Consider the following 22,724-nt stretch of genomic DNA (forward strand, 5'->3'; position numbering starts at 1 on the left):
CCAAGGCGTGCTTCTCCCATGACTGATAGTGCTTTAGGACGGTAAGGGCAATGAATACGGCATCCCGGGCACTCGTCTTTGTCTTGGCGCCGCGGCCTTCATTCCACCGTGCTTGCATCGGGAGTTCAATGATACCCCACAGTACGTCGAACTCTGTAGGTGTGAAGTTGGTCATCACTCGAAACCCTTCAGGACCAGCGTCTTGCAAAGTTTTGTCCATTATGGGTTGCATCGAGTCTGGTGCTTCTGCAAGCTCCTCGGCAGCTGGGCCAAAGCGGTCGAGACATTCGTTCAAGAAGATCTGGTCGCGCACAGATTGCTCCTCTAGGCTGGCTAGCATGGAAGAAGGGTTGAACACCATGTCGCTGAATTGAATTGTGTGTGGATTGTGTGTGCAGAGGTAGAGGTATTTTGGAGGGAAAGTCGTAAAGGCGGGAGCCAATAACATTGAAGAAATTTGAACATCACTGTAAATACGTATTGATTGAAGTGCTTGCTTGACACATGTCAATTTTCGCGGCCTACGGATGTCTGACGAAGTCCACACCTCCCTTCCGATTTCTATGCAAATTGATCAAATATTGAAGTTCTGCTAGAAAATTCTGGAATCGATTCTGGTAAAACTTATATCCAATATACGTATAGAAATTTGCAATATATTGTCATTTTTGATCTGCAAATAATGAACTGGTTCAGGAGCTTACTACTACCGTATACCCCCCGCTAGTAGGGGGACTTCAGTATTCCTACTTTCAAGTAGTAATACATGAGTGCAAATAGAAAAAACTGCGTATCTTACTAGTAGTTTTAATACTAGTATACCCGAATGCTATGTCGAAGTGGTAGAAAACTCGTGCTTGAGCCGCCACACGCGGCCAGTGCAGGAGGCCATACTCCGCAGCAAATTACGAAAAACGTCCTTGTCCTTGGGGGATACGGCGTTGCAGAACGTCTGGACAATCACGTCGGTGGGCACGCCGTCGGGGCGGTGGGCTAAAAACGCATGCAATTTCTTGGTCAGTTCGTCCACGGATCCATATTGAACCACTGCTGATGACGCTTTCGCACTACTAGAGTACTGGACGCCCGTGTCGACCGCCAGTCGCCGCATTTTCATACGTTTGAGCATCTTTTCACTCTCAACTGCCACCTCTTGGTGGTGCTGGCCCAAGCCACTATTCCCTGCCTTAGAACTGCCATTCGTGACGGATTTGCGCTTGATCGTGTGTGCGATTTTAGTTCCAAAGCGTTTGGCGGGGGTCGACGGGAGGCCCGCGCTGCCGCTGCGCCCGGTCCATGTGACTTCAAACTGGTCCGAGCGTTGCTGGCGGATGGCGCTGCATGACTGCCGCAGTGTACTGAGAGAATGCTGCGCCACCTTGGTCGACTCGATTTGAATCAAGTCGGCTTCTTGGTTGTGTACGCCGTCGCTTTCGACGCTGTCTTGGCTGAATACGCCGCTGATCGCGCCGCCTTCCATCAACGCCTTGAGGATCTCCGTGTTGTCTGTGTTGTCGTCCTTGCCATCGTCCTTGCCATCCTGCTCGTCTTCGACCTCATCCGCCTCGCCATCGGTCACCTTGTGCTTCTTCGCCTCTTCCGATGCCCGGACAACGACCCGCGCCGCGTCGCCCAGTTGCGCCTGCAGCGTCGCCACCTCGGCTGCCACGTCCACATGCCCGTGTAGGTACAAGTCGCCGGTTTCGGTGCCCGTGGTTTGCATGGCGTGGCCATGCTCGTCCTTGGCCAAGTCGGCTGCGTCGGTAAGCACAAACAAATCCGCGAGCGTGTTGTGGTTAAAGCATCGCTTCTGCTTGGGGTCCCGCAGCACCTTGTTCATCAAGTACTGCTTGAACAGCTGCCGGTGGTAGATCTTTTCCTCGATCGTGCCGGAGGTGATCAACCGGTAGATGGTCACGGGTTTGGTCTGCCCGAGGCGCCATGCCCGCTCCCGCGCCTGCATGTCGGTGCTCGGGTTCCAGTCCGGATCAAAAATCACCACGCGGTCCGCTCCGGTCAAGTTGACGCCGATACCGCCTGCGCGAGTCGTGAGCAGGAACACAAACAAGCAACTGTCGGGCGCATTGAATGCATCGATAAGCGCCTGCCGCTCCCGCACCGCCGTCGTGCCATCCAGCCGGCAATACATGTACTGCAATTGCCGCATCATCTTGGCCAATATGTCGACGGTGCGCCGATGCTGGGCAAAGATCAGCACGCGGTGGTTCTGACCTTTCCACACCCGGAGGATTGTGTCTAGCACTTGAAGCTTGCCGCTCTGGTCGATTGCGCCATAATCGTCGTCCAAGTTGTCGATTGAAATGTGATGGGGTTTCGTGACATGTTCGGCCGCATTGCTCACCAAATCGGGGTGGTTGCAAATGTGGCGTAGCATCGTGAGTGCCCGGAATGGCTTGACCTCCCGCGCCAGGACGGACCGCACTTCGGATGAACACAGAAACAGTTTGTACGCTGACCGCTGCGCACTGGAGAGGCTGCAAAAGATCACTTGCTCGATCTTGTGCGGCAAATCCGTGGCGATCTGCACGTCTTTCTTCATGCGACGAAGCATGTACGGGGCCATGATGTCGCGAAGCACCATCGCGCACTTGTACGCCATGAGAATTTGCATCTTTGACGCATTCGCGTACCCGCCATGCCGAATCGGCAGCACAAACTCGTCCTAATTGAAACGATATAGACGAAAAAATATACCAAACACATGATATTGTTGTGTTTGATAATAAACTGGAGGCAGTAATATTGAGCCAATCAGATTGCAGAAAATCATCAGTTCAACCCATCAAACTCGATTTAGTGTGCGACTTTAATTAGTGTGATTGGTATCCCGTTTTTACGTACAAAGTTCCTCTGTTCCAGGTTACTGCCGACATTTCAAAATTCGCATGTTCCAAGATACTGGCGACATTTGCATTTCATTGGCTGTAATTCTTCAATTTCTATCAATATCGAACACTCATGACATTTCATTGGCTTACAATTGCTTTAAGCGCTGATTATAAACCAATCTTTTGCGAAAATTCATGCAATTCCCTTTCAAACAAAGTATCATTCGCCCAAATTGAGTGAGGGCTCGATTGTCGTGTCAATTCAAAGTAAATGTCGGCAGTAACCTGGAACAGAGGAAGTACAAAATATCGATCGATGGATTTGGCGAATCAGCACAAAAGTCCAAATGTTGGGTAAAAGGACAGTATGGACACGGAATGATGAATATATATAGAGTAATAATACCTCAAACGTTGGAAACGTGCCGAGTTTGCCTGGAAAGACAAAGTCAAACAAACTCCACAGCTCTTTTAATCGGTTCTACACAACCACCATGAGCCAACTATCAATATATATATATATATATATTGCTTACTTGAATGGGCGATCCCGTGAGGATGATGCGATGGACCGTGCGCAGTTGTTTGGTGACCAACGTGATTTCGGCGTCGGGGTTGCGAATCTTGTGGCCTTCGTCCAAGATGACGTAATCCCATTCCTTGGGAATCAAAAACTCGGCGTTGCTTCGCAGGTTCTCGTACGTGGTCACGATCATGCCGCCCTTGGCGTACACGTTCTTGATGGACGTGCCGTACGTGCAGGTGGCCGTGCCAGACGAGTGCAGCAGCACCACGCGCATCTCAGGGCACCACTTGTGCATCTCTCGGACCCAATGCCAGAGCACCGACGCAGGACATGCCAGCAGGACCTGCCATGAAGTTAGCAACGGGTAGCGTCAGATGGACGACGGTACCGAATGAAGGACCTTCATCGACATGAGGCTCGCCAGGAACGCGCATATTTGGATGGTTTTGCCTAGACCCATGTCGTCGCCCAGTATACCACCTGCGTTTTGCTTGTGCAGACTGTACAGCCACGCCAACCCTTCCTTTTGATGTGGAAACAAGCCCGTCCACACACGATGCGGCACGTGGAGGCCGCACTCGAGCTCTTCGTCGTATGGCTCCGCATAGGTGTCACCTTCGTCGGCCATCGCAAGTTCCCGCTCCTGGTCCCTTGTGAACTGCAGGTCCTCCAGCCTCTGGCGGTAGTGCCGCTCGTTGCCATCGTCAAGCGAGGTGGTGCTCATTCGCCAACGTTCCACAGTCGTTTTTTCGGTTGTGTTCACGGACTAAATTGAATGGAAACCAAGAAAACCTGCGCGACAGCCAAGTCAAAATAGACTGGCTGTGAATTTTATTTCCACTGTACCATAGAACAGCCTTGTAATAAAATTAATTTTAATCAAATATGCACAATCTGTTGTTGGAATTCCTCAGCTCCCCCGCCAATATGGTGAAATCGAAAGTTGGTGGGCAAACCACGTCACAATGGCGGCGTGCTTGATGCGGCAGTTTCGAACGTCCTGCGTCCATGATCGCCGTGATATTTGAAGTGTTTCCGCATGCGCATGCCAAGCAACAGTACCTCGACATCGCCGCGTCCCTTCCGCCGCTGCTGAAGGACATCGACGGGTTCACCTCGATCGAGCGCTTTCAGAGTCTCAGCAGTCCGGACAAGGTGCTGTCGCTGTCGTTTTGGCGGGACGAAGCGGCCATTCAGCGTTGGCGAAACATCGAGTCCCATCGCTTCGCCCAGGCCAAAGGACGAGATGGGATCTTCCAAGACTACCGCATCAGCATTGGCGGCATCGTGCGGGACTACGGCCTCACCGAACGAGAGCAACCGCCACAGGATAGTCGCGACACCCACGGATAACATGCTACACCCCGTTCGTCACGATACGTATACTTTGTTCCTTCCCAACACAGTGCTATTCCTTACTTGAATCTACCACTCTACTAACTACCCTACCTACAAGTCGGTGAAATCGTCCATGTTGTCACAATCGAGTGGGAACAGCGCAAACGAGAACTCGTCGTGGTCGTGCATGTGCTTGCAGGGGGACAGAAGGAACCTGAGGCCATTCTTGTTGACAGGTCGATGTGGTTCGTCCGCCGCACAGTCGTCGGGTCCTGTTGTTGTCGGGTAGAATGCTCCGAATGGCTCGTTGTCAAACAGGGACGTGTCTAACAAACCCGCAAACGACACCGAGTCCTGGCACTCGCGCATATTTCCATCGCAGGAGGCGGCATGGGCCGACGGAGTGTCGGTGTGAACGATCAGTTGGCGCTGGGACGCCTTTTGTTTCGCCCACAACCGTGGTTTCTTGTCACTTGTCGCTTTGGGATTGTGTGGACTGGGGACATGTGCGATGGTCGAAAGGTTCTCGAGGCGCATTAGTTCAAACACGGTGAAGGCTGACATGGGGGTCGACAGAGCGGTCAAAAGCGCGGGGTTCATGAGGGCGACCTTGGCTCGGTCGAACTTGGAGTCTGTGTTGAACTTGAGGATGTTGCATGCCGACAAGACCGCCAGCACGTCGTAATATCGGCGGCTCTTCGAAGAGGATCCATCGTTGTCGTCGTCCAAAGTGTAGATTTCGCGCAAGCTAATCGACCCGCCACGAGCGAAAATGCACTTCAAGAGCTTCTGCGTCGCTTGCCAAAGCGCGGGAAGTTTGGTGCCATTGGGTACCGCTTGCTCGTTGACATTGGGGACTGGTGGGACCACGCGTAGCTTGGACGGAGCATGGTAGGTTGGTTTCGACCGTCTTTCCCCCTTCTTGTGCACCAGTACTACGGCGCTCGCCTTAACACTCGCGATGGTTGGAACCACTGCATCTTCTCCGTAGTAGTGATGCCCCCGAATGGGTGGAAACAGTTGAGGCCCTTTGCCGAGCAGTCCAATGGCCTGGAGGATGTGAAACACGTCGTAGATTCGTCTGCGGGGAAGACCCAGACTAGATTCCAAAGCGTTGGCGCGGAGGACGATGGGATAACCGCGCTCGCTTTGTTCCATGTCGTCAATGTACTTCAGCACCATTTTGCACACGAAGGAGATTGGTTGCCCGCTAACATCTGCACCATTCTCTCGAATATCCACGGATTTGCTCGGCCGCGTCGACAAGGTCGACGTGGCTTGGACCTTTTTTGGTCGATTCATAGCGTGGCGTCCTTCGTCCTTGCAGTGTCCTCCGCTAAGCGCCACGTTGGACGAAGCTTTCCGCTTGTTGGCGCGAGGCGCTTTCGTCGCGACAACGTTCATCTGCAGGGTCTTTTCGAAAATGACGACCGATCTCTCCGAAGAAGGCTTGCTCCATCGCGGTGACTCAGTTTTTGAATTCTTAGAGGGTGGTGTCTTGGCGCGCGATTTATTTGTCACACTAATTCAATTCTCACAGTAAATATCAAAACTATACTGGAATAAGGAATTTCAAAGAAATCCTAGACACGTGATTGGCTCGTTTTACGGTTTTTTCGATCATGTTGACAAAAAAGATAGGCGACACTTCATGGAACGGGGATTGGAGAGCTGGCGGCGTCGCGTCGACGTCATCGTGGACGCTTGCTTCCCTGCAGCATTCGAGTGGCGTGATGGACACACTTCCGACGCCCTAACTCAGATGAGGCTTAACCAGTAAGTACTACATGTAGAGCAAGTGGACAACATGGAGGCCAGCCAGTGTGATGGGATTTCGAACATGTGTGATTGCCACCATCCCTTTTGCAGAAATAAGAAGGTTTGTAAAGATCGCACGAACTCTTTCCAAGGAAGTACCATCGAGAACCACGATAGAGGGCGGGTATAATGCGCCTCGCCCAAGCGATGCTCCTTTGGCTCGTTCTCGGATGCTTGTGGCTGGTCGGCGGGACGACGACCTGCTGGCAGGCCGATGTCGACGCCATGGAGAGTTGCTTCAGCAATGTCAACGGATGCAACTCGTGTCAACTTGTTGCAGCAACAGCGTCCTTGCGCTACGATGATTACTTCACACCGTTCCTGCCTACAAACAGGTCGTGCGAACCAGCAGTGCTCGGGGCGATTTGCCCGGATGCCGACAATGGAAGGTGTTGCGTGTTGGCCAACGAAGCGTTTGACCTGTACAACCCTTACCGGCACTTGTGTTCCAAGCCATACGCAGTGAATGACACTCAGAGCCAGCACTTTTCTCCGAACGATCGAAAGGTGGCCCTTGCTGGTGCCCAGGTCTTCAAGCAGCAGCTAGGCATTGGATCGAATTTCACGCTCGAGACAAGCTGGCATGTCGGGCAAACCATCACCGTGACCTTGCGTGACAATGCAAACGGCACCGTCGGATCGTTCGAGTTGAATTCGACTAGCAACAAGGCGACTTGGCGTGATGCCACCACCACCAGCAGCATCGTCGTCACAAGTCTGGCCATTTTGACCGCACCCGTGCAGCGCATTCAGTTTCGAGTCACGAGTTCATCGCTTCAAGTGTACGTCCTGACAACGATTCTCGATGCACGTGAACATCCTCATGACATGTCCATCCTGTAGGTCCGTGAATGGCTGGATCGTGCCAAAGTACCCCCGTCCAGTCGTCCCCATTTCAGCCCTCTCCGTTCGAAGCGACAACGAAGCCATGTGTGTGCGAGCCGTCGACGCTCGATTTGCACCTTTAGGTACTTGACGAAATGCTATTGTGTAAAGCCACATACAGTACGAGTATATATAGGCGAAGACGACCAAGCCAGTAACCACAGCGACTTGCAATGTTTGACGGCAGCGGATTCCCTCACCTCTAGCACCTGCTCTGGTACGTATGTCCATATTCACCTCATGCCAATCTCGAAATGCGATGATGTACATGTATCCTAGTGGCTCACATTGAGATCTTCACCCTGCCATCGATACAACCCATGTCGATTCAAGTGAACTTGCTGGACCAAGACCATCGTGGGCTACTCTTGAATCCATCTTCCGCGGTGGTGGTGCTAACTAGCTTCACGCCATCCACGTCATTTGACTTGGTGCTCAATCCTCAATTGTACGATCGTACCGATACAACCATTGCATTGCTGCAGGTATATATCATACTCGTGCAAAAAACACGATGGCTTGAGCCAACATGATCATCTCGTTCGGTTGTTAGTTGAACTGTATCGCATGGCTCGCATCGAATGTGTTTGAAATCCACGTGCGTGTCAACGACATGCCGGCGCCACAAGTGTTTTACCCATTGACATCGTTCCGACCCGTCGACAACAACAGCACGACACTGTCGCAGCCTCCTTCGCAGACATTTCTACCTGTTCTCCAAGATGGTACAATGCCTCGTTCCATACATGGGATTGCTCATGGTATGTTGTTTACATAGCATATTTGTCGTCTGACAGTGTTGTATGCGCTCTGACATCGCCTGGCGCATGTGGCTATTACAACGCCCAGTCGAACGCAAGGTGGTACCCCAAGCTGGACAGCGCCACGGGTCTGCCGGTGCTCACCGTATCCAGCAGCTCCCGCCAACCCACAAGTCCATCCCACCGAGTGTTGAACGATGGCAGGTCCACGGGTAGCCAGCATGTCACGCCCACGGTTCAATGGCGGGTGAAAAATGGACTCGCCGAGCGCAACCACGGTGTGGACCTAGCTGTGACGTGGTTGTTGCCGGCTTTGTTTCAACTCGGGTTTGAAACCGACAATGGCACCATGGATGTGATGGAGTTGATTGACCATCACTCCTTTAATACTGTTGCGATACAGTCGGATGCAACCGCGTGCAACCGCCATTGGCTGAATCTCCACATGAATGCACGTCCTTTGTCATCTGTTGTGCTTCGACTGACCATGCGACACAACTTTACCGGCAGCGTCAACCTAACCCTGCTTCAGCGAACGGTATCGCATAAACGCAATGTGACAGTGTTGGGTGCGATCATGTTGGCGTGGATTGAACCTCGTGTACGTCACGTGGTCGAGTTATCGCCGTCGTCTGAGGACCTTGTGGTGGCCATTCCGTCATGTGACAAAGTGTGGCCGAACGTTCCCACTGGCCCCGTGCGGTTTATATTGACATGGGACAGCGTACACACCCTCACGTCGACAAATGCTGACCACACGATGCTGCTGCCATCGACCTCCACCTTCGATGGGACACAAGGACTTCAAAGAGCAGAGTTCTTTGAATGGCCAGCATCCATCTACTTTCACGGCATTTCGGGGTATATTGGAACCATTGCCGTGACGTGGCAGGCCCAATGGACACTTGGACCTGTGGACTATGCATATTCGACGTACTTGAGCCTACACCTGCACGACCCAGTGTACTCGCCTCGGATGGCGCCACGTGTCCTGGCCAATGTTCTGGAAGTTCCATCTTCGTCACCTGATTTACCATTGTGGAGGTCATTGAATGAAGTACCATTGGAGTCGGCTATCGAAACACCCGGGGTAGCCGTGGTGGAGCCCACAGTGCAAGAGATTGCGGTGGACGTCGATAGCTTCATCCGGCACGAGGCCCCGTCGTCCCGACGCCATCTCGACGCTGCTTCGATCATGTTGCCAGGGCGACTGTTTACGTCAATGGCGTTCTTTAACGAGTCCGTGTACACATTTCACCTGAGCGAGTGGATTGAATCGTGCGTCATGATGTTTCATGAGTCGATGGATGTGGTCGATATGTCTTCGCTTTCTGTGACACTGGACTGGACCGGGGTATCTCTTCAAAACGTGTTTGTATCGGAAGTAGACGATGACAACCAACCGTTTGATTGGCTCAGTGGGTCGTGGACCTCGACCACCATCGCAGCGAACACGACGATTTCGATGGTTCCAACACCACATGCTGGGACGCTGTATGTGACACTGCACGGATCGTTCTGCGTATTCAACGGCTCCTCTACCTATGCTCAGTCGTCCATCGTGCGGTTGCTCGCGGGGGAAACTATCGACACGATTGATGCACTGGACGACGTCCATATAACAACCACGAAAGTGTCCGCCATGGCCACTGATAAAGACGGCATTGTTCAGCTCTATCCGCTAGAGTACTTTGCTGTTGGACTTGATCTTCCGGTTGTGTGGAGCGAAGTGCAAGTCTTCTTTTCCGCTCCAGTTGCATCGGTGGCAACCAATGCGACGACGTCGATAATACATGCGACGACGTATGCCGGCCAACCTTCGTGGACATGGACCAATCTCCCATGTGCGACGAGGATTTCCATCACGCCCGTGGATCCGTTGACCGTCTTGATCATTCGCCTTGTGATGAAAACATACTCGAGTGGCCATGTAGTTGTCACAGAAATCACAACATCCCAACCTCGGGATTGCATTCCAGTGGTGCCGCTGCTGATTGCGCCGTATCCCAGCGCCATCATCGCATCCTCTGCATCCACATGCCGAACGCAGCTGTCGTTGCCTGTGTTTCTCCTGGACGACCCGACGACGACATCGCTGGACGTGTCTGTGAAGTTGGCTCCGTGCTCGAATTTGAGTGTACGCTGGCGAGGGTCGACGTTGTCGCAGAGTTACAATATGTCGTGCACGTACAACCTCGTCACAGGAACCAACCACTCGTTCGTGAATGACACGCTCTTGGTCCAAAACACGACCGACATACCTCCGATGATCTCGTTTACGCTGGAGGCTGTCAAGCAATCCACTGGCGGCACGTCGTCGCACGTCGCGCTTGATTGGATGGACATGCTCCTTCCTTGCATTGCCGACAGCCCGACGAATAACGCGATACTTCCATCGTGTGTTGCGAATCCGATGCATGTGACACTGTTTCAAGCCGACCTCCCAGGCCAAACGCCCAGCGAATTCCGCGTCTCCACCACCAACCACGACTGGCTCACCACCGTGATTACATTTGCCATGGTTCCGTGTATTGCACTTGACATCAACGTGACCAGCTCAAGTGGACCTGCCTTGTCGTTCGAGTACAACCCGACCTCGTGTGATGGGATTGTCAGGATTCCACCAGACATCGAGTTTATGCGGCTGATGGTCACGCCGTCACAGGCGTTCGTTGGAAGCGTGGACGTCGCATTTACCCGCACTCAAACGATGTCGCATACAGAATGGTTGGCGTCCACGTGCAGATCTGCCACGTCGGCGCGAGTTACATGGTATATTCCTATGGATACCCAGCCGTCGGTGTTGTCCAGGGCGACCTTGCTCAGTCTGCCCTTCTTTACCTCGTCACACAACGTTGCTATTGACTTTATGTATCGCATCGATTCTGGTACGAATGTCCTTACATCAGCGTGTCTTCTACCTTGCACCAATTCAATATATATATATATATATATATATAAATCTACAACGATGATGATGGTGTAGAACATGCTTCCCTAACAACTCAAGTGGTGGGCGTCGTCATTGCTGTACCTCCCTCATCCAACACCTCGATCGTGCTCTTGACCTGGTCCAGTGACCAAGCCGTCGAGCTTGGCAAGTGGCAACCAAAACACTTGGAGTTTTTGGCCAACGAGTCAGCGGGCTTGTATGATGCATTCCAGCTTGTGTTTACCGCCGACTCGTACTTTGACGACGACGTATCGCTGCAAAACATGTCCATATTCCAGTCCAAAGGAGGGGGAGATATCCACGGCGAGCTCGTGCTGGAGGCAGTGACGGGCGGCGCGATGGTGCTGTACCATCAGTATAACACTGGCAACGCCGACAACGAACAAGTGGTCGAGTACACGGTGTACCTTGGCCAAGAAGGACAAGGCGACGAATCTGTGGCGTATTCTGGGCAGGGGATTGTGTCGACGGGATGCCGTATCGGCAACACCTTGGCGCTGGAAATCCCAGCGACGGAGTCGGCCACTCCATCTTCGTGCGCGGCCGACTGCTTTACAGCCGACACCCAAGGTCGTCTCACGGGGCTGTCAGTTCTGCGCAGCTTGACAGTGTTCGACTTGCCAGATTGGACACTTGGCATGTCCATTTGGATCAACCACACGAGTCCGTCGAATTCGTTGCTGTTTATGTTTGGACAACAGACAATTGCCGCCAGTTGCTCTGCAAGTGGCTTACGAATCCAGACCTGTGCGACACGCCAAGACATTCCGTACATATTGCCCACGAACGAGTGGCTTGAGCTGGCGTTTGCATGGTCGTCCAGTACGAGGGCGGTTGTCGTGTCTGTGAACGGTGTGGCCATCGCTCAAGTCGACGCGTTGCCATCGTGTGCTACTACTACGACAGCTACCCTTGGAATCCTTCAAATTGGACGAGGTATATATAAATATATATTTGATATATCGAAGATTATGGACATGATTCATGTCGTGGCATATATGGTAGATTCCATGTACGGGCTGGAATACTCTGCATTGGAAGCATTGGTGGACCAGGTATGCAAATATCGAAAATCATATACAAACGCCATATATGCCAAGTCAAAAACTCCCTGTCACTATATGGCGTATATTAGGTCCGATTGTGGCCATACAACTATGTATCAGCGCAAGCAGTACTGCAGGACGACAACGATGTCGCACGGGATATTGTGTTGCATTTGAGGTAGAATGTTATGTTAATATGGACCATTCGAACGCGCTAACTTTGCCAAACGTGTAGGCTGGCCAAGTCGAATGCAAGTGCCGACGTGAGTGGCGTCGATAGCAGTGGCCATGGCAACCACTTCCTTGTGCAGAATGTCACGGCGGTGCGTAGCCGCGTGAGCCAGCAGTTTAGCTTGTCTCGCGGTGGTGTTTGCATGTGTGGCAGTGGGAGGAGGTCCAGTCGGCCCGTGGACGCGCTCTATTGCAACACACCGTGTATGCTCGATGGCTCCTTGGCCTATGGCGGGATATGTGACACGGTTGCAAGGACGTATTCAATCGGTCGATTCCAATTGAATCGGCTGAGTCCAGCCACGAGCTACAGCGTTCGACTACACTACGAAACCGTGTCTGGCAAGAGTTTCGACGTATCGACGATCTTGGTGGTGAAGACAACTGCCCCCACTCGCCCAGGCGCTGTCTTGAATGTGACAGCGCAACTCCACCAAACAAGTGCTCGTATTCAGTGGTAGATATATATATATATACCTACAGTAGCTTCTTTCATATCCTCATATTATTTCGTACTAGGATGCCAGAGTATGATACTGGGGGCCTGCCATGCCTGTACTTTACACTGTACGTGAATGGATTTCGCGTGTCGAAAGTGTCCAATGTGTACGAAACCACCTTGTTCAACCTTCTCTCCAACACTACGTACCTGCTGTCGATTGTGGCCACCAATGCATTGGGGGATGGCCCTCCCAGTGAAACCCTTGTTCTCGCCATGAACAGTACCACCAGTGCAAAGCCGTCGGCTCCGACGTCGCTGGCTGCCCTTGTCACAACTTCCGGTGCAGTGCAAGTGCAAGTGGGAGGAATCTCTGATGTCGGCGGCGCCCCACTGTCGTCCATAACGATTGAACAGTTCCACTGGGGCAAGTATGAAGTGGTGGCACGAGGTGGGACGTTGGACAGAGCCACAAACAGCTTTGAGATTTGGGTGTACCACCTACCCAGCAATGCCACCATCGACTTGCGCGCCTCGGTGACCAATACCCTCGGTCTTGAAAGCTCCATGAGTGAATTATTTCAAGTCCGAACACATGTCAAGTCTCTCTTCCATCCATATGTCCCCACACCGTACCTGCGACAAGCTACGGGTACGACCTCCTGCCAAAGTAATTCAATTGTCTGAACATCCAATATGGGTCTAATTTAGGTGGATCCATCTCAATTTCCATTGACCGGCCATTGGATACAGGTAACCTATGCGCGTATATATATATATATATTGTGAATATTCCCAATATACATTTGGTGTGTGTAGGCGGCTACAACATTGTTGGTTTTTACATCTACCTGTCGACGTGGAATTCGACCAATTGGACACTAGCAGCCAAGACCATCCACACGCCAGACGAGAGCTTGACGTTTGATCTATTCTACACCAACCCCTCACAAACCATGCCCATCTTGCCCCACACTACCTACAACATCCAAGTAGTGGCCGTGACAGACGACATGGTGTGCCACAGCTGGCAAGACTTGATCGGGTTTGGACGAGTCACCAGTGTCACCACCCTTGCTGCCGCTTTGCCCCAGTCGCCTCCTTCTATCCACATGCTCAACGCTACCGCCAGCACCAGCTACATTCGCTGCGCCCAGCCGCACGACATGAACGGAGCGACGCTCGTCGGCTACGTGGTGTACATGAACAATGTGTCAGTTCAAGCCATTTCTCGCGATGTTTTCATGGCATCCAACCTCACTGCCAACACAAACTACGACGCTCAGTGTGCAATGGTGACCAACTTTGGAACTACACGTGCCAGTCCTAGCTTGTCCTTGAGAACACGAGGGCCATCTACTCCAGGACCAATTCAGAATATCAGCGTGGAGACTACCGCCAGTACTATAACCGTGCAGTGGCTACCCCCAGTAGAATCGGGCGGATCTACCGTGTTGGGTAAGTGCACATCTATATGTTTGATATATATATATAAATATACTGACTGAGGGAGTGGTGGTTGGTAGGATTCAATGTGTATCAAGTGTTGCCGTTGTCTTTCAACTTGGCTTTGGTCCAACATGTCACAAGTCCTCGGTTTACACTGACATCCCTTCCATACAATACTTCAAAGGAGTTTTATATTTCCGTGCTAACCGAGGCCGCCCAAAGTAGTCCATATCATAACTCCGTTCGCGCTACCACCACAGGACCTTCCCTTCCGTCGGCTCCACGGGGTGTGCAGGTGGTGACAGCAGGAAGTGATTTTGTGGTGCTGGCACTGCAACCGCCGCTGGAATCTGGGGGGTACATGGCGTTCCAGTACGGGGTCGACGTCATATCGATCGAAGCGTGCTACAATGCAGAGTTGTCTGCGACAGGCAACGAGTGCTCGATGTGTGACATTGTTATGGATGCTGACGGCAGTTCCCCCAACTCATCGTGCATTGGGCAAAATGGGATGAAGTGCACACATACCAGCTCCGGTGCTACGACTCTTTGCGGCAAAAAAGGGTTTCGGCGGTCCGTGTGCTTGTCACCGTCGCCCGAGTGTAATGTAAACGACCTCGTGGCGTCCACTGCGTACTTGGTTGAAGCCTATGTGGTCAACAATATGGGATACAGTACAACGACCACCACGGTCATAACCAACACACTGTACGTGGTGAAACATGTATTGGTTTTGCATGTTTTCATTTGGGTATATATCCTTGTCTTAGCGGCGCTGGCATCCCTCCTGATGCAATCCAACTGCGAAATGTTCAAGATGTGAATGGACTACTCATGTTCAGTTGGGACTATCCAAAGGCATGTCAATTTATATATATATAGTTTTGATATTGTCGTTATATGATTGTAGCACCAAGGCGGGAATGCCATCTTCGAGTACAATATCATTTGTACGAGCAATAGCACTTCGATAACCCTGAGCACGTGCACCCCAACTGCAAACATGGTATACCTGTGTATACTGTACATACACTGGTCTATTATTAATATGGACTAGGTCTCGTCGTGCCTGTTGGATTTTGCCATGTGCAACCCCTTATCGCAGGCGAACGTCGACTACTCATGTTACGTGATTGGGCGCAACATGTATGGCCAAACCTTAGCCAACCTGACGGCTGTACCGCGTGTATATGGCAACACAACAGTGCAGCCTTCGATTTCGCTCTTGACGTTGAACGCCACGTCGTTTGTGCTTCAAGTGTCTCCATCTTGCCAGATGTCCTCGACTAGTTCGTCCAGCTCCATATTTGAATGCCAAATTCTGGACCAAAGTACTGCCGTGTCCACGGCCTTTCCATGCTCACCTTCAACCTTGTCCAGTGTTGGCTCGTTGCAACCAGGAAGGGTGTACCTTGTAAGAGCCCGCACGGTGAACTCATCCTTGTGGACGTCTGCGCAATTTGCGACCTTGCCTGGCATCCCCGACCCGCCTCGAGTTGAAGCGCAGTCTGTGACAGAGTACAGCATCAACCTGTGCCTGTTTGCGCCAACTCAAACGTACGGCAGCGAGGTGCTAGCATATCAACTGGACGTCCTGAGTCCAACCAGTGGAAATCGAGTTGTGGCTTCGACAACATATACTGGCGTTGGCCTTGGGTACCCGTCCACCGCATGCGCTCCACTGTCCATGGCGAAATTGAATGTCTCGACCAGTTATGTGATCCATGTGGCGTCTCTTGGTGTGGGTGGAATCGGCCCTGCGACGACGTTCAACGTGACCACGTCCGGGGCGTTGGCGCGCACGTTCAAGTGGAAATCACACACGGTTGTTGGCTCATTTGGATCGACTGTCGACCTGACAATCGTGCGGCAGAACGGCATTCAATACGACGAAACCGTGGCCATTGCGCTCTCTAGCGACCAAGAATACACCTGCGACAGCGTGTCCCGAGTGTGTGCTCCGAAGCGACGGAGCTATTTGTTTATGGACGTGGATGTAGTCGGCAGCGACCGATTGCAAACAAGCCAGTTTAGTGCCGATGCATGCGCTGCCGAGTGTGTGAGCTTGGACTGGTGTCAGTCGTTCACGTGGGTTCCATCTAGCGCGTGCTATTTGAAGGACGCAGTGCCAGACGCTACAATTGAAAGTGGCCGCGTGACAGGCCTTATAACGACAAAGTGCTACGCCCGCCTTGCCGGTGTCAACTTTGCAGGCAACGACATCTCCCATACAACAGAAAGCAACGAGTTGGATTGCTTGGCGAATTGTGTGGCCAATTCAAACTGTGTGGGGCTGTACTATAGCTCGTTTACCAACTTGTGCTACATCAAGTATGCCCTCACGACGCCCAACTTGGGGTGGTGGATTGCCGCGCTAGTGCCAAATCGAAACTGTGCGACGCCCCAACTCATTTCGTTTAATGCTGGCGACACCGAGGCGACGATCTCAGTCGTCGTGCCTACCTCCGCCACAGCGTACACCATCAGCATCAGTCTCACCAGTGTCCCATCTGGAGCCACCATCGCAAACAACCCTACCATGTACCTCAATATTGACGACTACTCGGCAGTACATGGAACGTTCAACTGGGTGCCCCCATCGAGCCTCAGCGTAACCAAAGGTGCTGTGGTCAACGCAACCATCACAAGAGACTTTGGCTTGGCGTTCTCCGAATCAGTATCCGTTTCGATTGGGAGCAACCGCAGCAGCAGCGAAGCGTACGTGTGCGATGCCATGACGTTAAAGTGTGCTGTTCCTACCTCGTTGTGTGGATGGCAAGTCGCGGGCACAGAGTTCCTTGGGAACGATATTTCTCAAAAGATTGGCATTTCGCAGGCCGAGTGTTGCCAGTTGTGCGCCAACACTAGTGGCTGCGGGGCCTATTCGTACGTGTCGGCCTCTGTCACATGTAAATTGAAGGCGTATCCGTTGAATTCGGTGGCCAGCTCCAACGTCATCTCGGGCGTGCCGTCGCCCCAATGCACCGAACGGTATGATGGCGTGGATTTTACAGACAGCAACCTCGGCACTGCGTCTACTTTGACTGATGTCGACTGCTACGCGCTGTGCCACCGCACTGCCACATGTGTGGGGTTTCACTTTAAGCCATCCACCACGACATGCCAGTTGAAATCAAAACTGTCCAGCGCCGTGTCGTCCAACATGGCTGAATATTCCATCGTGATGCAGCCCATTTGCTCCAATTTGGTCACGTTCCTGCCTGGCGAACGCTCTAAAGTGGTGCAGATACGCTTGCCTGTGGACGACGGCGGGTACATTCTACCATACTCTATGAATGCCAGTCTTGTTCGGGGATTTGGGGCATCGGTGCTCGGGACGTCCGTGTCGTATTCCATGACAGTCGCAGATCCAAACCCACCCAATGCGATGACGTGGAGCGCTGCCAGTGTCGTGGGGTCGGAAGGAGGTAGTGCTATTCTCGTACTACAACGATATGGGGTGTACAGCAATTCGGTTCAAACTGTGTCGATTGCGCTGACCAACTTCTACGCATGTGACACTGTCACGTTGATCTGCACGCCATGCCTTGTGTCGCCTTGTGTGGCAACGAACTCGACCTTGACATTCCAAGCCGGCCAGCGTGAAATGATCTTGCGTGTGCTGTTGCCCTCTATCGCAGACTACACCCCAGCGTACAACATCACAGGCGACATCCTTCCATCGTCAACATTTACTTTGCAAACGTCTCGGGTTGTGATTCACGTCAACGACAATCTAGACAGTTCCGTGGTGATGTTCACATTGCTGGATGTGACAGTGTTTGAAAACTGCTCGAGCGTGTCTGTGGGAGTTCACCGCGACCTGTCGTCGACGGTGGTGGCTTTTACAGTCACATCTTCGTCTGCATCGTACCATCTTCCTGGCGGGATGTTCCAAGCCAATGCTACATTTGCAGTGGGCGAACATGTCAAGTACATTCCCGTGCCCATCACTGTATCGCAAGGTTTCAATCTCCCAGATACAATCACGTTGGAGCTAGGGTCATCCAGCCCGTCGTCCAAGATACGATCAACGCCGCGAATGCAAATTCACGTGTGGGACTCGACAGTTGGCACCCCTGATCCTCCAGCCAACATGCAGTCCACAGCCTTGTCTGGTGGCAGCATCTTGTTGTCATGGGACCCTCCAAAGTACACTGGATGCGTGTCAGTATGGGACGTTATGTATAATGTGTCGATATATCCGCCGAGCTACCACTTTACCACAACCAACACATCGTACCTGGTCCGAGGCTTGAAGGCCGACACGGTGTATTCTGCCCAAGCGTCAGCGATCAACGTGAACGGCAGCTCCATCTGGACACTTCCATTGATCATGCAGACACTACCTGCCACCTCGCCTGCACCGCCGACGAGTGCGACGGTGGTGGGCACGTACGCGACCTGGATCACACTGCAGTGGTCGATGGATTCGCTCGGTGACGGCGGTGTTGGCCTCCGCTCGTGTCGGGTATGGAACTACAACTTGGACTCAAACCTCACGACGTTGGTGTTGCAAGCGTCGGTGCCATTTCAGTTCCCCTACACTATCCCCAATTTAACCCCTCAAACGATATATACCATGGCCATAACGTGTACGAACGCGGCGCAACTGGAAAGCACCAGCTTTCAGTTCAACTTTACCACGGCGGCCGTGGACGTTCCGTACGCTCCGACCCACGTCGACACGTTTCGAATCACGGGAGGGTCGCTAGGTATTGCCATTCCAGCTCCATTCTACGACGGAGGCGCTGCCATTGAGAACTTTACCGTCATGTACCGCAGCTCCATATGCGACAACGCGACGTTCAAAGTCGGTTGCTCGGGGAACACTACCACCGAGGTTTTTCCCTTTATTGGTCGGTGTATTGTTGGTGGCCTGCAACAAAACACGTCGTACTTTATTCAAGCATATGTTTCCAACTCATTGGTATGTCCGATGTCCGATATATATATATATATATATATATATATCATTGTGATGTGGTTTCAAACTAATCAAATGGTATTCTATATCTAGGGTATGTCTCGCAATGCAAGCCACGTCCAGAAATACACGACCAGCCCACCCACACTCCCCGATCTACAAGATGCCCCGCATGTCACCTTTGAATCCATGGGCCAGCTTGTATTGTCCTGGAGTCCGCCGGTTGATTCCGGCGGGGTGCCGATTGTGGGATACGGTATCAAGCAATGGAACCCCGACGGAACGTTCGTGTTGGCAGTGGACAACCCAGCCGACCCCTCTACGTCTGTCATCGTGCCAAACTTGGCTCAAAACACTCGGTATCGATTTGCCGTGGTGCCATATAACACGCTGTCGTTTTGCTCGTCCGACGAAGGACTTAGTAATCAGCTAGTTGTACTCACTATGAACGCCACGGTCCCCGACGCTCCCTTGCCGCCTATTCTAGTCAACAGCACGGGGGGCTCTGTGACACTGCAGTGGTTTCCCCCAGCTCAAACTGGTGGGTTCAGTATCAAGTCGTATTGGGTGTATGGCGTCCTCAACAACGACGACAACTGGGCGGTGCTGTACAGTGGCAATGCCACGTCATTCGTGCAGTACGGTTTGCAAGCGTCGACGAACTATCCAATCCAAGTGGCCGCAGTATCGATCGTAGGATCGAGTGCAAACAGTTCGGTGGCAACCGTGTCAACGTCTTCACCTTCTCGTCCAGGCCCCGTCACAGCAATCAACCAACGTGGCAATGGTACCAGCGGCGGAGCTATTCAGCTTATATGGACTGCCCCAAAGGATACCGGTGGCCTACTTCCACTTACGTACACCATCTACCGCGGCAACACGTCGATCCTGGCCAATATCGACACTACGTACGCCGAAGACGCGATCAAACTCTCGGCAAATACCTCGTACTCGTACTCTATCGTGGCTCAAAATGGGGTTGCCCAGAGTGTGGCCAGTTCGAGTTTCATTGGGCGGACGTCAGCTCCCAGTCTGCCGAAGCCCCCGACGCTGGACGCCGTGGCAACAAGCGGCGGGTCCATGTCGTGGTCGTGGTCGCTGCCTAATGACACTGGTGGCGTTCCCTTGACCAACACCTCGGCAATTGTTTTGGATATCCTCACCAATGCTTCAACCGTGTACACGAATCTGTGGAACAAGTCCAGCTACTACGTGGGTGGGCTCACTGCGCTGAGGTCGTACACAGTACGTATTTGGGTGACCAATCGCATTGGCAACAGTAGCGTTGTCGAAGTTATAGCGACGACTACAGCGCCCACTGTGCCTGTACCCCCTGTCGCAGGCCTCCCCACGGCGCTCAATGTGTCGAGTGGATGGATCAGTATCGCATTTCCAAAACGAGATGCTGCTTTATTTGACAGCGGAGGCACGCCGTTGACTGGAGGAAATGTGTACCTAAACAACTTGCTCATTAAAAGTGTTGCGCCAGGGAACTTGACGTCGGTCGTGTTGACGGGATTACAAGCTCGTTCAGTGTACAACGTCACTACTACCTTTACCAACGCCGTGGGGGAGAGTGTATTGAGTGGCATCTTGTCTGTGACAACGTTGCCCATGGTCGCGCCGTCGGGCGTCCCCCAACCCCTTGTGCTGCGAGACCGATCGTCGTGGTATTTGAACTTGACGTGGAGTGCTCCTGTGGATTCTGGAGGCAGCCTCGCGGTCGTGTACGACATTCGATACAAGGAAGCTTCCTCTAGTACTACTAGTCCCTGGATCAATCAAACTGTAGCCGACACGGCCATCATTCTGTCCGACCTGCGAGCGTTACAGGGGTACCTCGTAGCCATTCGAAGCACCAACGAAGCCGGCTCCAGTGCATGGTCCCCGTCTGTCAACTTCTCCACGACCGTCGAGGCCGCTGGATTTGCCACGTTTTCCCTGCTTCTAACACGAGTCTCGCAGAGCAACGGCAGCGTTAGCATCGCCGTGACTCGAAATGCCAGTGGCATCTCTGGGTCGGTTATGTTCTCGACCCAGAGCGGCACGGCCGTAGCTGGCACGCACTTTGTCGAGTCGTCGGGGCTCGTGTACTTTGCGCCCACGTCCTCGTCAGCGACCATTCATATTCCGTTCTTCAACGACACATTTGGGTGCACACCGTCTGGGCGGACGTTTGGTGTGTCGATAGCCGCAGCCGCCGGCAGCCTCGTTCGGATCGGACCAGTGAGCAATGTTACGGTGGTGATGGAGGACGACAACAGCGGGGGCTTGGTCGGCTTTGAAGCCACGTCGATCGATCAACTGCAGCTCCTTCCGGCGCCATTTTACACGCCTCTGAACGTGACCATCGTCCGCTCTGGCCACGCCTTGACAACAATTAACGCATCGCTGGCAGTCAATTTCACCATGAGCACGGCTACGATGACCCGACAGATCCTGTCGATTCCGTCGTTTGTAGTGCTTACTCCGAACCAATCGATTGCCGTCGCCACGATCTATCTTGTCAACGACGGCATCTACAACCTCCCAAGTCTGTTTTTCATTCTCAACATGACACTGCCCAACAGTTTCTCCAGTTGCTCCGTGCTCAACACGGTGGCGGCAGTGACCAAGGTCACTATTTCAGAGCGCAACGTCGTGTCGCCACCTGGACCACCCACTCATATTGCTGTGGCGTGGCTAACTGGTGGCTTGGGGCGGTTTTCGTGGAGTGCGCCGGCCAACTCGGGCGGGTATAACCTACCCGTGACATTCTACACGGTCAAGATCGTTGCGACAGGGTTTGAGCTCACGAATCGAGTGAACGAGACCAGTGTTACCATTGGCGGACTCAATTCCACGACCAACTACACGGCGCGAATCGCTGCCGAAACGAGTTTATTGGTAGGGCCATACAGTGACGCCGTCACCTTCCAAACACTGTCACCGTCTGTGCCGTCGTTGCCGAGAAACGTGCGGTGTTCTGGGCGCGCAGGCGGCAGCCTCACGGTGGCGTGGGATGTTCCCATGGATACTGGCGGGTTTCCCATTGCCGAGTACAGAGTCATGTGCGCAGACATTAGTGTTCGTCCTGTGACTCGAACGGTGAGTACCACCATGCTTTGTGATGGACTGAATGCGTCCAAATTGTATTCCATTGGAGTCCAAGCCATGAATGCGTTTAATATTTCGTCGCTCTTTGCGTACATTACATGCTCAACCACCACAGCCAACACCCCGTCCAAGCCGTTTCCTCCAGAACTGGTATCGTCCACTGGAGGAGCGTTGAACTTTCGCATTTCACCGGCCATCAACACGGGCGGGGTGCCCATTTTGCAATATGCTGTGTACATGAACAGCCCAACCTTTCCCAGTGTCTTTGCACTTGTTTACAAAGGCTCCAACAACACGCCTACGGTCTACGGTCTCACGTTTAGTACTGTCTACACGGTGACCAGCCAGACCATCAACGCCATTGTACGATACCTATATATACTGCTATTGAAGTGAAACATGTCGT

The 22,724-nt window shown here is 52.6% G+C and overlaps 5 protein-coding genes across 5 annotated transcripts in view; 3 read left to right on the top strand and 2 right to left on the bottom strand.

The window, feature by feature from the left end:
• The window catches only part of H257_16065 (hypothetical protein), a gene marked incomplete at both ends in the record, with an annotated part of 4,446 nt that extends 4,118 nt beyond the window's left edge, over positions 1-328 (top strand). The window contains 2 exons of the mRNA XM_009844385.1: positions 38-141; positions 193-328. Coding sequence (XP_009842687.1) covers positions 38-141; positions 193-328 — 240 coding nt within the window. The remainder of the gene's footprint in view (positions 1-37; positions 142-192) is intronic.
• A 443-nt stretch (positions 329-771) lies between these two features.
• On the bottom strand, positions 772-4,133 carry H257_16066 (hypothetical protein). The gene is made up of 4 exons (XM_009844386.1): positions 3,764-4,133; positions 3,386-3,718; positions 3,256-3,330; positions 772-2,683 (listed from the first exon to the last, which is right to left on the bottom strand). The coding sequence occupies exons 1-4, from the start codon at positions 4,097-4,099 to the stop codon at positions 830-832; spliced, it is 2,598 nt and encodes an 865-aa protein (XP_009842688.1). The 5' UTR covers positions 4,100-4,133; the 3' UTR covers positions 772-829.
• Positions 4,134-4,322: 189 nt separating this feature from the next.
• H257_16067 (hypothetical protein) lies at positions 4,323-4,912 on the top strand. Its single transcript, XM_009844387.1, has one exon. The coding sequence runs from the start codon at positions 4,384-4,386 to the stop codon at positions 4,726-4,728; it is 345 nt and encodes a 114-aa protein (XP_009842689.1). The 5' UTR covers positions 4,323-4,383; the 3' UTR covers positions 4,729-4,912.
• On the bottom strand, positions 4,747-6,568 carry H257_16068 (hypothetical protein). Its single transcript, XM_009844388.1, has 2 exons — positions 6,521-6,568; positions 4,747-6,466 (listed from the first exon to the last, which is right to left on the bottom strand). Exon 2 carries the CDS (start codon positions 6,115-6,117, stop codon positions 4,825-4,827), a length of 1,293 nt encoding a protein of 430 aa, XP_009842690.1. The 5' UTR covers positions 6,118-6,466; positions 6,521-6,568; the 3' UTR covers positions 4,747-4,824.
• A 92-nt stretch (positions 6,569-6,660) lies between these two features.
• H257_16069 (hypothetical protein) overlaps positions 6,661-22,724 on the top strand; it is a gene marked incomplete at its 5' end in the record, with an annotated part of 31,477 nt that continues 15,413 nt past the window's right edge. The window contains 18 exons of the mRNA XM_009844389.1: positions 6,661-7,313; positions 7,375-7,499; positions 7,553-7,633; positions 7,696-7,901; positions 7,970-8,141; positions 8,195-11,065; positions 11,164-12,066; positions 12,136-12,185; positions 12,266-12,354; positions 12,412-12,864; positions 12,927-13,498; positions 13,558-13,599; positions 13,666-14,304; positions 14,373-15,003; positions 15,066-15,153; positions 15,206-15,301; positions 15,353-19,225; positions 19,316-22,681. Coding sequence (XP_009842691.1) covers positions 6,661-7,313; positions 7,375-7,499; positions 7,553-7,633; positions 7,696-7,901; positions 7,970-8,141; positions 8,195-11,065; positions 11,164-12,066; positions 12,136-12,185; positions 12,266-12,354; positions 12,412-12,864; positions 12,927-13,498; positions 13,558-13,599; positions 13,666-14,304; positions 14,373-15,003; positions 15,066-15,153; positions 15,206-15,301; positions 15,353-19,225; positions 19,316-22,681 — 14,910 coding nt within the window. The remainder of the gene's footprint in view (positions 7,314-7,374; positions 7,500-7,552; positions 7,634-7,695; positions 7,902-7,969; positions 8,142-8,194; positions 11,066-11,163; positions 12,067-12,135; positions 12,186-12,265; positions 12,355-12,411; positions 12,865-12,926; positions 13,499-13,557; positions 13,600-13,665; positions 14,305-14,372; positions 15,004-15,065; positions 15,154-15,205; positions 15,302-15,352; positions 19,226-19,315; positions 22,682-22,724) is intronic.

This window comes from Aphanomyces astaci, assembly GCF_000520075.1.
Source record: "Aphanomyces astaci strain APO3 unplaced genomic scaffold supercont1.79, whole genome shotgun sequence".
In the NCBI taxonomy this organism is placed as follows: domain Eukaryota; phylum Oomycota; class Saprolegniomycetes; order Saprolegniales; family Verrucalvaceae; genus Aphanomyces; species Aphanomyces astaci.

Coding starts and splice junctions, on each gene's coding strand:
- H257_16066 (XM_009844386.1), bottom strand. CDS start 4,099: ATGAGCACCACCTCGCTTGACGATGGCAACGAGCGGCACTACCGCCAG. Junction 3,719..3,763: donor CGATGAAGGTCCTTCATTCG/GTACCGTCGTCC, acceptor ACTTCATGGCAG/GTCCTGCTGGCATGTCCTGC. Junction 3,331..3,385: donor TCACGGGATCGCCCATTCAA/GTAAGCAATATA, acceptor GTGGTTGTGTAG/AACCGATTAAAAGAGCTGTG.
- H257_16067 (XM_009844387.1), top strand. CDS start 4,384: ATGATCGCCGTGATATTTGAAGTGTTTCCGCATGCGCATGCCAAGCAA.
- H257_16068 (XM_009844388.1), bottom strand. CDS start 6,117: ATGAACGTTGTCGCGACGAAAGCGCCTCGCGCCAACAAGCGGAAAGCT.